Here is a 13,754-nt window from a genome sequence, read left to right on the forward strand (position 1 = left end):
TTAATACTCATAAAGTGCTTTGGGGTTCTTTGTCAGTGGTGTTAATTACTGTTGTCTAAATGGTTAACAGTTATCTCATTAAAATGAAATTTCAATTATAAATGTAAATTATAGTGAATGTACTGTGGGTTTTTTTTTTTTTTTTTTTTTTTTGCTTTTCAGGAAAAACAGTTTTTTCACAAGGTGAATGAGCGGCTTTCCAAGCCTAATATTTTCATTCTTAATAATCGTTGGGATGCCTCTGCATCAGAGCCAGAATACATGGAAGATGTAAGTTTTTTTTTTTTTGTAGGTTTTTAAATACAGTCTTGTACATTTTTGTTTGAGAAAACAATATAGCTTAAAGAATAGAAAATTTAAGAACTATTTCATGAAAAGAGTATAGTTAGAGAAAACCTAAAGTAGGTACGTGATGAAGACCAAGTTACGAAGTTAGTTTGAGGGAAATTGTGTTACACTATCTAGTTATTTCAAAGCTTGAAACTTCTTTTTAAAGTTTTTATTGAAAGGTACATAACAGAAAAATATATAAATCATAAATGATCCTTCCAGTTTGGCCTCCTAAAGTTCTTGGATGGCAGGTGTGAGCCACCATGCCTGGCCAAACTTTACAAATTTAACACACCTGTGTCAGGATCCAGACCATTCTGAACACCCGAGAGTCCCCCCCTCTTACTAACACCCTTCCAAATTCCATTTTGTACTTCCCAAGGAGAAATTATCTGTTTATCATGACTTCTGACCCCATAAATTAATCTTTCTGGTTGTTCAACTTTATGTAACAGAATCACATAATACCTGCCTGCTTTTGCATCTTTTTTCTCCCATTTAATTATCATACATGTCCGTGTTATTGTGCATAGCATAGTTGTGTTGTATTGCATTCTCATTGCTGTATAGTACTCCATCTGTGACTATACTACAGTTGATTTGTTCACAGTGATGGGCATTTGGGTTAATTTCCTATATTTAGTTATGAATGCTACTGTGCATATCCTTGTGTGTGTCCTTCTGGTGTGCCTGTGTGTGCAATTTTTGTTAGGTGGTTCTCACTGTGGAGGTTGGACAGTTTTGACCCCCAAGGGACATTTGGCAGTATCTGAAGATGTTTTGTTGTTGTTGCTACAACTGTGCTTTTGTGCTCCTGGCATCTAGTGAGTGGAGGTTAGAGATGCTGTTATACATCCTCTGACACAGAACAGGCCCCCAGACAAACATTGGCCAATCCAAAATGTCAGTAATGCAGAGGTTAGTAAACCATGGGTATATGTACCTAGAGGCAAAATTGCTGGATTACAAGTTAACAACATGTTTGATTTTAGGAAACAGCACCAGAGTTCTCCAGAGTGCTTGGTGTCATTTATTCTCCTGCCAGCAGATTGAGTTTCTTGAGATTTGCATCCTCAACTTTTCTTTTTGGCATTTTAGTCGCGCCAGTTATAGAAACTTAAGCAGATTAGTGTTTCTGGAATTTGTACTATAAATAATATTTATTTAATTTGCTGAGACTGTATCTGATTTTAATAGTAGTATGAAATTATTATCTGTAGAGAACAAGATAAAAATAACCTAAACTATGCCATCACTGTTTACATGTTAAATTATTTGCTTTCATATCTTCCCAGTTGGAATTTCGCTTAACATCAAGTTTTTTTTTTTTTTTTTTGAGACGGAGTTTTGCTCTTGTTACCCAGGCTGGAGTGCAATGGCGCGATCTCGGCTCACCGCAACCTCCGCCTCCTGGGTTCGGGCAATTCTCCTGCCTCAGCCTCCTGAGTAGCTGGGATTACAGGCACGCGCCACCATGCCCAGCTAATTTTTTGTATTTTTAGTAGAGACGGGGTTTCACCATGTTGACCAGGATGGTCTTGATCTCTTGACCTCGTGATCCACCCGCCTCGGCCTCCCAAAGTGCTGGGATTACAGACCTGAGCCACCGCGCCCGGCCTTAACATCAAGTTTTATATTCTCCTGTCATTAACTGTTGTCTTACAGTCATGCTCTTTCAATAGGGGTCTCATACAATCATTGGAGGAGTAGGAAGTATCACTCACAAATTATTTTTCCTCAAATCTTTCAGGATTGCTGTTTAGATTAATTTTTGCAAGTCTTAACTTAGAGATATCTTATCATAGCCATAATGCTAAAGACTAGTACTAAACCCTAAATTCTAACCCTTAATCTGCACTTCAGTGTTCAAGTGGTCATCTTAAACCCAACACTGCAATCCTAATGCCTGGTTAATGCATTCTCCCTAACTCAGCAGGGATTTTTTTGTTTTGTTTTGTTTTTTTGAGATGGAGTCTTGCTTTGTCACCCAGGCTGGAGTGCAATGGCGTGATCCCAGCTCACTGCAACCTCCACCTTGCAGGTTCAAGCAGTTTTCCTGCCTCAGCCTACCGAGTAACTGGGATCACAGGCACTTGCCACTACACCCAGCTGATTTTTGTGTTTTTACTAGAAACAGGGTTTTGCCATGTTGGCCAGGCTGGTCTTCAACTCTTGACCTCAGATGATCAGCCCGCCTTGGCCTCCAAAAGTGCTGGGATTACAGGCATAAGTCACATCGCCCAGCAGAATTTTAAGTAAATGTTTGAAAGACAGAATTGTTAAGAAAAAGATTTTCTGTCATCAAGTATCAAACTTCATTTATTAGAATTTCTTAATGTCATTAGTTATATGGTAACTTTTATTATTGCAGTGTAAATGAAGCTAGTATAGGCCTGTAATCATTGGTTATATTTGTTTGAATTATTAGAATTCTTTTAATACCCTTTTCTCTGTAGGTACGCAGACAGCACATGGAAAGATGCCTACATTTCTTGGTGGAGGAGCTCAAAGTTGTAAATGCTTTGGAAGCACAGAATCGTATCTTCTTTGTTTCAGCAAAGGAAGTTCTTAGTGCTAGAAAGCAAAAAGCACAGGGGATGCCAGAAGGTGGTATGCACTGATTATAGATTTCCTTTTTAAATATAAAAATATTTTAAATTGGCTGGGCGTGGTGGCTCATACCTATAATCCCAGCACTTTGGGAGGCCGAGGCAGGTGGATCACGAGGTCAGGAGTTCGAGACCAGCCTGGCCATCGTGGGGAAACCTCGTCTCTACTAAAAATACAAAAATTAGACAGGCGTGGTGGCATGTGTCAGTAATCCCACCTACTTGGGAGGCTAAGGCAGAAGCATTGCTTGAACCCAGGGGGTGGAGGTTGCAGTGAGCCTAGATCAAGCCATTGCACTCCAGCTCTGGGCGACACAGCAAGACTCCATCACTGAAAAAAGAAAAAAATGTATTTAAAATTATAAAATCTGTAGCATGCCAGAAAATATATCTTGCTGTATACTAGGTTTTTAAATCTTTGCCTATACATTACAGGTGGGGCACTTGCTGAAGGATTTCAGGCAAGATTACAGGAATTTCAGAATTTTGAACAAATCTTTGAGGTAGGAATTTTATGAATGTATTGCCTAATACAAAACTCCTTCCGTGGTTGGAAAAGCATAATCTTCTATTTTTATCATTTGCCGTTGTCAATAACTTGCTGTTATTTAGTTTGGTTACTGACATAGCCAGTAAAACGCAGAAAGTCTGAAGAAAGGAAGACCCTGCAAAATGATTTGTAAGAATTGAGAATTAATTTCTTCCTTATTCTTATTTTTTATGCATATATATATACACACATACACACACACACACACACACACACACACACACACACGTAAATAAGAAACTGTGTTCCAGTATTGCTGTGTTGTACAATGAATGAAATTCTCTGTATTGAATAATTTGGAATAAGAGCAAACACATGTAATTGCTGTTTGAAAGGATAGTGGAGCAAAGTAAGCATTGTCCTTTTTTCTTTCTGCCACATGACTAATAGAAGTGTAGAGAACATGATAAATGCCGTTTGACAAAATTTTATTACATTTATAAACTGTATTGCCCCATGTCCATTCTCTGTATTTTGTGCCAAACATCTGAAATTAATAATTGAGTAAAAAATGGCTTCAGCATTTTCAGAATCTTGGAGGAAACTCCTGAAGGGCCTGAGTGGTAGTTGGGGAGGGAGGCTAGTTTCTTACATTGTAGCATGGGTGTTTTTATTCAGAGACATTAAAACATCCTACATTTGACTGAAAATTCTTTAGATGTTAACCTTCTGAACTCCTGTGTTTTGCCCTATAGAATTCAAACCACTTTCCCACTTAGGAATGAACATGATGACGTCAGCATTGAAGAAACCTCATTCTGTAATTATTCTTTCTTCTAAGTAGTAGCTGCCTTAATAGAGGGGACATGAATGTTGAGTGTACTTGGCAGGATTTTTAAAATAAATTTGCTTACTATCTCTCATCTTTAATTTGGTGAGAGAAAAAATTTACTAGACAGATGAAGACAAACTGGAAGAAAGCAAATCCACTGCCAGCTACCTCGGTAAGATCTCTAATTGTTCAGAGGCTCCTGGAATATCAGTAGATGTCCTCAAAGCCAAGCTATAAGATACGTGAAGTCCTGGTTATTCAAAGATCATTGTTTGTTTTCCTTTTCCTTTCGCTTTCACCAAAGGATTGATGCTCTCCTCACCTTTTTTTCTCTTAAAGAAATGGGATATCCCTCTGTTACCAGGCTGGAGTGCAGTGGCACAATCATAGCGCCTTTGAGCCTCAAACTTAGGGCTCAAATGATCCTCGCGCCTTGGCCTCCTCTCCTCACTGTTACCAGTTATTCATGGGGAAAATATGTAGGGAGATGATCTGTTCTATTACCTTGTCTTTCCTTATTTATTGACCTTTATATATGTGTGTTTTATGTATGTTTATTATTGATTTCTTCTATCAAATTGTACATTTGGTAGAGTGTATAATTGTGTAATGTTCTGTCACACATTTATACCGTTTCCATATTGGTTCATGGCATAGCTTGTGCTTCCCCAGAATATCTCCTTGAGGAGGTGGGAATGGAAGATAAAAGATACGCTGTAAGGCGTTGGCTTGTAAGCCTGGCCAGTCATCAGAATCGCATGAGGTGCTGTAGAGAACCAGAGGCTCCTGACTTGTCCTATCCCCAACCCAGATCCAAGGGCATTGGGGTGGGTCTAGGAATCTATGTACATATGTATTCAAAACTTCCCAAGTGATTGCAGTAATCAGCACACTTAGGAACTATTCTTTTCAAATGTTTTTAGAGGAAACTTGGCAGTTTATGTTTTATTCTAATGGTCCACTTGGGATTCTAAAATTTATGGAAAAAATTGCTTATGAGCAGTAACTTTTTTTGAAATGTCCAGCTTTAGAGTTTGAAAATTAGGTCTGAAATATCTAAAATGAGAATCAGTTAAAAATTATTTGTGTTTATCTAAACAGATAATCAGCTGGGTAAAAAAATGTTACGTCTGAATGTATTAAAAAGAGGCAAAGCATTTTTTGATGATTAATTACATTGAAAGTTTAGGCCAGGCGCGGTGGCTCAAGCCTGTAATCCCAGCACTTTGGGAGGCCGAGGCGGGTGGATCACGAGGTCAAGAGATCGAGACCATCCTGGTCAACATGGTGAAACCCCGTCTCTACTAAAAATACAAAAAATTAGCTGGGCATGGTGGCGCGTGCCTGTAATCTCAGCTACTCAGGAGGCTGAGGCAGGAGAATTGCCTGAACCCAGGAGGTAGAGGTTGTGGTGAGCCGAGATCGCGCCATTGCACTCCAGCCTGGGTAACAAGAGCGAAAACTCCGTCTCAAAAAAAAAAAAAAAAGTTTTAGTCAGCTTTATTCCAAAACTGATATTTGTTACTTCTTAAACCAGTTTTGGTAATTTCCGATTTCCTTCCTAGAAGTTGACGTATTTCTGAAAATTTACAATTTAGTAGCATAAAATTGTTTTAAATCTCTTGTTTCACTTCCATATTTAAATATAAATGTATATATACACACATGCACAGGCACACACACGCACACCCTCCCTGACCCTTAATTGGGTTTCCCAATGATTTACCATCCAAAGACCCAACCCCAGCTTTTATGTGATTTATCACTTAGTAAATATTATTTTGGTGGTGTATTCACTAAGTTCTTTGTTTAACATTGTTTCCTTTGAAAATGCATTGGTTTTTGCTTATTCTTTAAGATTCAAGATTGTGAATTTGTGAGTTCAGCTTTGGGCGTATCCCAGCGTTTTCAGTACTAGTTTAGTTTTTGTTTTTTTTTTTTTGTTTCTAATTATTAGTTTTGGCATTTCCTTATCAATATGAGTTTTTTAAATTCAAGTGTTTTGATTCATTGTATCTAATTTTTGGTCATAATTTCTTGGTTTCTTTGTGTTGTGGTCACATAATGTGGATTTTATACACATTTTCTCTGTGTTTTGGGGATTTGCTTATTTTTCTTTGTGGTCTTGCAAGATTTTCTGTGAAAAGAAAAGCTTAATCATTTTTATCAGTCAATCTGACTTTTGTCATGGAGTTATTTAGATTCATTTGGTTAAAACAGAGCTAAGTATTTTAAACATTCAGAATACTAAGTTAAACAGGCTTGAAAATTAACTTGAGTAAAAGCAATTAAGAAAATCAACATTAGCCTGGGCATTGGTGGCTCATGCGACCTTGGAGGCTCCACTGTGCTTCAGCTGGGGCGACAGAGTAAGACTCTGTCTCTTTTCTTTAAAAAAAAAAAAAAAAAAGAAGAAAGGAAAATCAAGGTTAGTCTATTAATATATTTTGTTATTGTTTTAAAACTGGATTTGGAAAGTTTCAAAAAGCATTTGGACTGCATTGTTCTAAGGCACATTAGAAATCCAGATTTCTTTTGCCCGGAGATTCATCATTAATTCTTACTAGTTTTCATTGTATGACGGGAGATAAATGTATAAAAATAACTTCTTTAAAATGTCAATGTATTTTTTATAATGGACACTCCTGGATGACAGGTGAAATTTGAACATGAACTGTTTGTTAGTTAATAGTGTTGTCTCAATGGTAAATATCCTGAATACAATTGTTTCACGTTTGTACAGATGAAGTTCCCTTTCTTAGAAAACAAGTTGATATATTTAATAATAAGCTTGTGATGTAGTAAGGACCTGTAAAAATGTTCAGAAAGGAAAATGATACATAAGTATATATAAAAATGTATGCCTCTCTATATGGGGGGGGCATACATTTTTAATATATGTATGTATGCTGTCACACAAGAGAGATAGTGTAGAGTATGTGTATGGAGAGAGAAGAAAAGTAAAGAAAAGGGGCTGAATGTTAATATTTGATATATGTAAATGAAAGATATCTTTTGTACTTTCTTACTGAAAATATGTCAAAATAAGTTGGCAATGATGAATAGCATGTTGTTAAGTGTAGGGTCTATTTTCAAGGGAAATTGACAAGTTTGTTGATTTTGTTTTAATTACACATATAAATATTAATATTATTAATGTATGATTAGAGTGCCTAATAAAATAAGTCTGGGAACTGCTGCATACTATATATGTTCCCCACAGAGATTCATTACCATATGAGTGTATTAAGGATGCTGAGAAATAACTTATAAGGGAAACTTTGTTTAAATTAACACTTCCCCTACTTATTTGGAATAGAATGTTCTTTTATCAAAGTACCTCTTAATTTCCTGCAGCTCAGTGGAACACTAGTCTGGGATACTTTTTAATTAGAAGATTGCTTATTTTCTTCTCTATACTTATTCATTATTATCTATTTTTGAATCAGACAGTACATTCTTGCCTAATAACTTTTCGGGATCTTTTCTGTCTGGTCTAGCTCTAACACTGTGCTGTTATCTACAAATTTGGAACTTCATTGCTGATATCTAGATCTGCTTCATCGAGGAATATAGACTTTATTTTAATCTTTTTCCTTTTAAAAATATTTTTATGCTTTTATTTTTTGCAGAAGTTAATTTGACACATTTATGAGGCATTTAAAAGCAAGGCATTCGTTTAGTTATTAAAAAATAAGTAGTATTTTTTAATACTACACAATATTACACTATTGTGTAATTATTGGTGATTTTAAAGAAGAAAACATCCAGGAATGTTTTATCTTTAGTTGTGCACAGAATAGGAATACTATTACTTCCTACATTACTCTTTTCAAAGTCAGTGAAAATGAGTGATGCCTAAATGAGCTTAACTATGGACAAAAGTGAAGCTAGGCAGTGCAAGAAAGTAATGGCTTCAGAGTTAAATGTTGACTAAATGAATTACCCTCATATGCTCTATAGCAAAATAATGTTTTGTTTTCTCTACTTCAAACAAAATGCTGGAGAGGGGATCTAAAATGGCCAAAGAGATTATAGTCTTTCTAAGTGCACAAATAATAGGTCATAAATAGGACATTGAGTGACATGTAGCATCCTAATGATTTCAGGACAACAAATGTAGCACTAGAGTATTATGTAAATACCTTTTGAAGCTTAAAAGCCATTTATTTTGACAAAGGAAGGACAATAATGAACTTCAGGAAGCAATTACCACAGTTTGTATTAGCTAAATATATAATGGTTCAAGCAGATGAATTCATTGGAGTATTAATTATCCCTAATTTTTAGAAATATAGAAAATAAACATGTCTGTTAAAAAACATCGGCCGGGCGCGGTGGCTCAAGCCTGTAATCCCAGCACTTTGGGAGGCCGAGGCGGGTGGATCACGAGGTCGACAGATCGAGACCATCCTGGTCAACATGGTGAAACCCCGTCTCTACTAAAAATACAAAAAATTAGCTGGGCATGGTGGCGCGTGCCTGTAATCCCAGCTACTCAGGAGGCTGAGGCAGGAGAATTGCCTGAACCCAGGAGGCGGAGGTTGCGGTGAGCTGAGATCACGCCATTGCACTCCAGCCTGGGTAACAAGAGCGAAACTCCGTCTCAAAAAAAAAAAAAAAAAAAAAAAATCTATAGTAGTTACTGTGCTGTATTTCAGTGTAGAATTTGACTAAGAAGTAAAAATTATATAAGACAAATTGTAATATAACAATTTTATAAACTTTAAATGATAAATCATGGTAAATATATATTTGTAGGATGGGTGCAGTGGCTCACTATTGTAATCCCAGCACTTTGGGAAACTGAGGTAGGCAGGTGATTTGAGGTCAGGAGTTGGAGACCAGCCTGGCCAACATTGCAAAACCTCGTCTCTACTAAAAATGCAAAAATTAGCCAGGCATGGTGGTGCCCGCCTGTAATTACAGCTATTTGAGAGGCTGAAGCAAGAGAATCACCTGCACCTGGGCCATGGAGGTTGCAGTGAGCTGGGATCATGCCATTGCTCTCTAGCTTGGGTGACAGTGTGAGACTGTCTCAAAAAAAAAAAAAAAAAAAAAAAAAAAAAAAATATATATATATATATATAGATGTGTGTGTGTGTGTTAGATAACAAGTATTTCATATATTGAAAATTGAAACAAAAATGTTACAAATGTATCCATTAATATATGTGATGCATTATGTATTTTTTTTTATTTAAAACTGATTTATAACAACTATTAATGAGTTGTGAGCTATAGTTAGCTTGAAGGTGAAACAGATGAGACAGGGCATGATCCAGGCCTTTGTGTATACACTATATTGTAATGAAAGTAATTACAATTATCTTCTAAATAGCTGCAAATATTTTTCTATAAACAATTGAAGATGTTACATTGTTGTTAAATGTTAGCTTTCAAATTCGTCCGCATTTTAACCCAGTGAAGTCCTTTTTAGCAAACTTACAGGAATCATTGTATCATTCAGCTATTTTTTAAAATAAGGAATTGTTCTAATATACATCTTAAGAACTTTACTAGGTTTTATCTGTTGCAAGTATGAGAAGAATCTAGATAGATGGACTAGAATTGGATTAAAGGTGATCTAGATAAACTTAGTAATTTTAATGAGGAAATCTTTTAACGTTGAAAATAGTACCCTGTTTATTTTTTTTTATGTTAGAGTCAAACCATTGCACATTACTGTGTAAAAATACACAAAGATGTTAACTTGCTGCTAAAGCCCTTTTTACTTTTGAATCTTTGTATTTCTTTCACTTTTGTAATTTTAAGTTGTGCTTTTATCACTGATTTATTTTCTGTTTCTCTTTGGGTTAAAGTTACAAACAGCAAGTTTTTGTGTTTAAATTCCTGAAAATGTTAGGATGGAATTACAGTAATGTGTTATGGCTTGGGCCCCTCGCAGGAGTGTATCTCGCAATCAGCAGTGAAAACAAAGTTTGAACAGCACACTATCAGAGCTAAACAGATACTAGCTACTGTGAAAAACATAATGGATTCAATAAACGTGGCAGCTGAAGAGAAAAGGTACGAGTTCATTTTATTGCACCATAAAAATGTTAGTTTTTTTGTCGGACTTTTGTTAAGACTGAGGTTTTAAATTGTACTATAAATACCTTTTACACTGAAATCAACCTTGTGTGTTTCACTCATGCCTACTTGTGTATTTTTAAGTGAATATTTGAAAGTGTTGATACTTATTCTGCAACCTTGCATACATCATTTATATTCCCTGGACCTCACTATTCCCGTGTATGAATTGTGATTTTTAAAATGTTTTGTGGCTTTAAAATATCTTTAAAGCAGTGGAAGAAGCATTTCTTCAAGCAGGTTTTTATGAAGAAGTCCAAAACAGGTGATGCTCTTTGTGTTCAGCCCACAGCCCATTTTCTGATATAGTCATGCATCGGTATTTTGAAATCACTGTTTTATACTATTTATGTTTATTTGTTTATTGCCTGATGAAAAAACAAGGTGATGCTACCTGCCAACTAGAAAGTTGATTTGGTAAGCAGTACCCTTCATGATACACTGTACTGCATTATTTTATACTATTTGTTACCGTGTAAAGGTGGCAATGAATACGTGAAAATACCAACATTATTGATACAAAGTATAATTCTCACAAACTTGGTATGCTTGAAACAGAGATTGTGATGTTATTAGATGTGACAAAAGTAATGATATTAAGCCTCAATAGGACCTTCAGTGGACTTAAGCCAGTTGAAGGAAAGATAAAAGCATCAAAGTTTAAGTCCACGGTGACATAACATTGGAATGTTAAATGTATTTGCTGTTGCTGGGAGCAAAAACCCCCTCATATTCCATCTAAGTCTGTTCTTGATACTGGTACTTTCTTAGGAATGAATTATGTTCAAATGAAGAGAACTGCCAGCATATGAAATGCAAGGATCAGAACCCTGAGTCTGAACTCAGCCCCTCTGTAGAGCCTCCGTATCACCTCTGTTTAATGAGATTGTGTTGTTATAGAAGTTCCTTCTAGCTCAGTAGCTTTGATGTAGTACTAAATTTTGGTCTGTAAGATTGACTTAATTAGTAATAATTTTTAAAGACATAGGACATTGAACAAAGTGTAGCACAAAGAAGATGTGATTTGGGGATTGTATAATCATAAAGTCCTGGGAACACTTAAATAACATATCTTCAATGGATCTCGGGTCTTTTTTTCTGTATAATCTAGAGGCAAACAAACTTTTTTTTAAAAAGAGCCAGATAATAAATATTCTAGGCTTTATAGGCCATAAAGTCTCTTGGAGCTACTCATTGTCAGCAGTTTTAGAGCAGAAGCAGCCATAGATAGAAAAGGTAAATGAATGGGCGTGGCTGTGTTTCAAGAAAACTTTAACAAAAGCTGGCAGCTGCCTGGATTTGGGTTGTAAGGTGCCATTTGCTGACCCCTGCTTATTAACTGAAGTCAGTATTACATTCTGTTTTGCCTGTTCATATCTATGAAATAGTGTTTGAAGACTTAGAATTCTTAGTAATCCTTTCTGGGGTTCATGTGCCACATGGGCAGAGAAACTTAGCTTATATCAAACCATCTACAGAAAGTATTTTATAAGTGGAATATTACTTGAATCCTTTCAGGTGTTACAAGTTTTTTTTTTTGTTGTTGAGTCATGCTAATAGATGGTTCAATACGTGAATGAGTCCCATGCTGAAATGCTTTAGGACTTCAGTATACCCTGAATTTTGATTACTGTTTGTACTGTAATAGGGCTTATTCTGTGGAAGAGAGGGAAGACCAGATTGATAGACTGGACTTTATCCGAAACCAGATGAACCTTTTAACACTGGATGTTAAGAGAAAAATCAAGGAGGTTACTGAGGAGGTGGCAGACAAAGTGGGTAACAGCAGCTTTGCAATGAAAATTATTTGGGTGGAAATTATTTTGGATAATGCTGCTAAAAATGTTATTCTTGTTCCTTTAAAAGAATGTTTTAGGATTTTTCAATTTAATTTTTTTGAGTAATTAATAACCTTGTTTAATTTAACTCTGACTTCTTCATATTTTCAGGTTTCATGTGCAATGACAGATGAAATTTGTCGACTGTCTGTTTTGGTTGATGAATTTTGTTCAGAGTTTCATCCTACTCCAGATGTACTAAAAATATATAAAAGTGTAAGTTAAAATGCAGTTAAAATTAGTCAGAGACAGTTTCTTCTTCTATACCCTCAATTATTTTATTTAATGGTTTGGCATTTTAGTGTCTTCATGGTAATCAGTACAAAATGACACTGTTATGTCTCTTGTGCCCTCTTGTAATAAATGTATCTTGTATAAAAAGTACATAGAAAATTTATACTTAGAATGAGATTAAGATCATTTTAGGATCAGACACAGTGGCTCATGCCTGTAATCTCAACACTTTGGGAGGCGGAGGCGGGAGGATCACTTGGGCCCAGGAGTTTGAGACCAATCTGGGCAACATAGTAAAACCTCTGATCTACAAAAAACTAAGTTAACTGAGCATGGTGGCACGTTCCTGTAGTCCCAGTTACTCGTGAGTCCGAGGCAGGAGGATCACTTGAGCCCAGGAGGTTGAGGCTGTAGTCAATCAAGATCAGAGGTCAGTTACTTGGGAGTCTGAGGCAGGAGGATCACTGGAGTCCAGGAGGTCGAGGCTACAGTGAATCAAGATGAAAGGTCTCCAGCCTGGGCAACAAAGCAAGACCCCGTCTCAAAAAAAAAAAAAATCAAAAAGACCATTTTAGCATTTATTGCATTTTTTATGTCTTTATAAAAACTGCATGCTTTCTGGACAAAAATAATATGGATATTTACCATTGTTAATAGGATTTAAATAAGCACATAGAGGACAGGATGGGAAGAAAGTTGGCTGATCGATGCACCGATGAAGTAAACGCCTTAGTACTTCAGTCCCAGGAAGAAATTATTGGTAATATTTATGGCTACCAGGTCGTGTCTGGTTTCTTTTTTCATTCATAACTCTGGTAAAGAGCTTATTTTCCTTCAGGCATTCCATTGAAGGTAAAACATTTACTATTCTTTCTTAAAATAAGTGTTGTAATTTTGTTCTTTCTAGAAAATTTGAAGCCGTTACTTCCAGCTGGTATACAGAATAAACTACATACACTGATCTCTTGCAAGAAATTTGATCTCAGTTATAATCTAAATTACCACAAGTTATGTTCAGATTTTCAAGAGGATATCGTATTTCATTTTTCCCTGGGCTGGTCTTCCCTTGTCCATCGGTTTTTGGGCCCTAGAAATGCTCAGAGGGTGCTTCTAGGATTATCAGAGCCTATCTTTCAGGTATGTATCTTTGAATCTACCAGCTAAGACTCTCCTTTATTATTTTGTTTATGCGATTTTTCTATAACAAAACTAGCTTTACAAAATCTGCATATTGAAAAGCTAGTAGTCTCTTACAGCCTTTTCTGAGGTAGATATTTAGTTTGAGCATCTGTAATCTGAAACTCCTTAAAGGTCCAAAATCAAAACTT

General features: G+C 36.0%; 1 protein-coding gene across 3 annotated transcripts in view; it reads left to right on the forward strand.

The window, feature by feature from the left end:
• MFN1 (mitofusin 1) overlaps positions 1 to 13,754 on the forward strand; it is a 45,089-nt gene that overhangs the window by 18,643 nt on the left and 12,692 nt on the right. For all 3 annotated transcript variants that reach the window (XM_039478787.2, XM_039478788.2, XM_039478789.2), the window contains exons 7-14: positions 163 to 270; positions 2,787 to 2,940; positions 3,375 to 3,442; positions 10,170 to 10,291; positions 12,003 to 12,129; positions 12,304 to 12,408; positions 13,084 to 13,186; positions 13,334 to 13,563. In XM_039478787.2, coding sequence (XP_039334721.1) covers positions 163 to 270; positions 2,787 to 2,940; positions 3,375 to 3,442; positions 10,170 to 10,291; positions 12,003 to 12,129; positions 12,304 to 12,408; positions 13,084 to 13,186; positions 13,334 to 13,563 — 1,017 coding nt within the window. The remainder of the gene's footprint in view (positions 1 to 162; positions 271 to 2,786; positions 2,941 to 3,374; positions 3,443 to 10,169; positions 10,292 to 12,002; positions 12,130 to 12,303; positions 12,409 to 13,083; positions 13,187 to 13,333; positions 13,564 to 13,754) is intronic.

The sequence above is a fragment of the Saimiri boliviensis genome, chromosome 8 (genome assembly GCF_048565385.1).
Source record: "Saimiri boliviensis isolate mSaiBol1 chromosome 8, mSaiBol1.pri, whole genome shotgun sequence".
In the NCBI taxonomy this organism is placed as follows: domain Eukaryota; kingdom Metazoa; phylum Chordata; class Mammalia; order Primates; family Cebidae; genus Saimiri; species Saimiri boliviensis.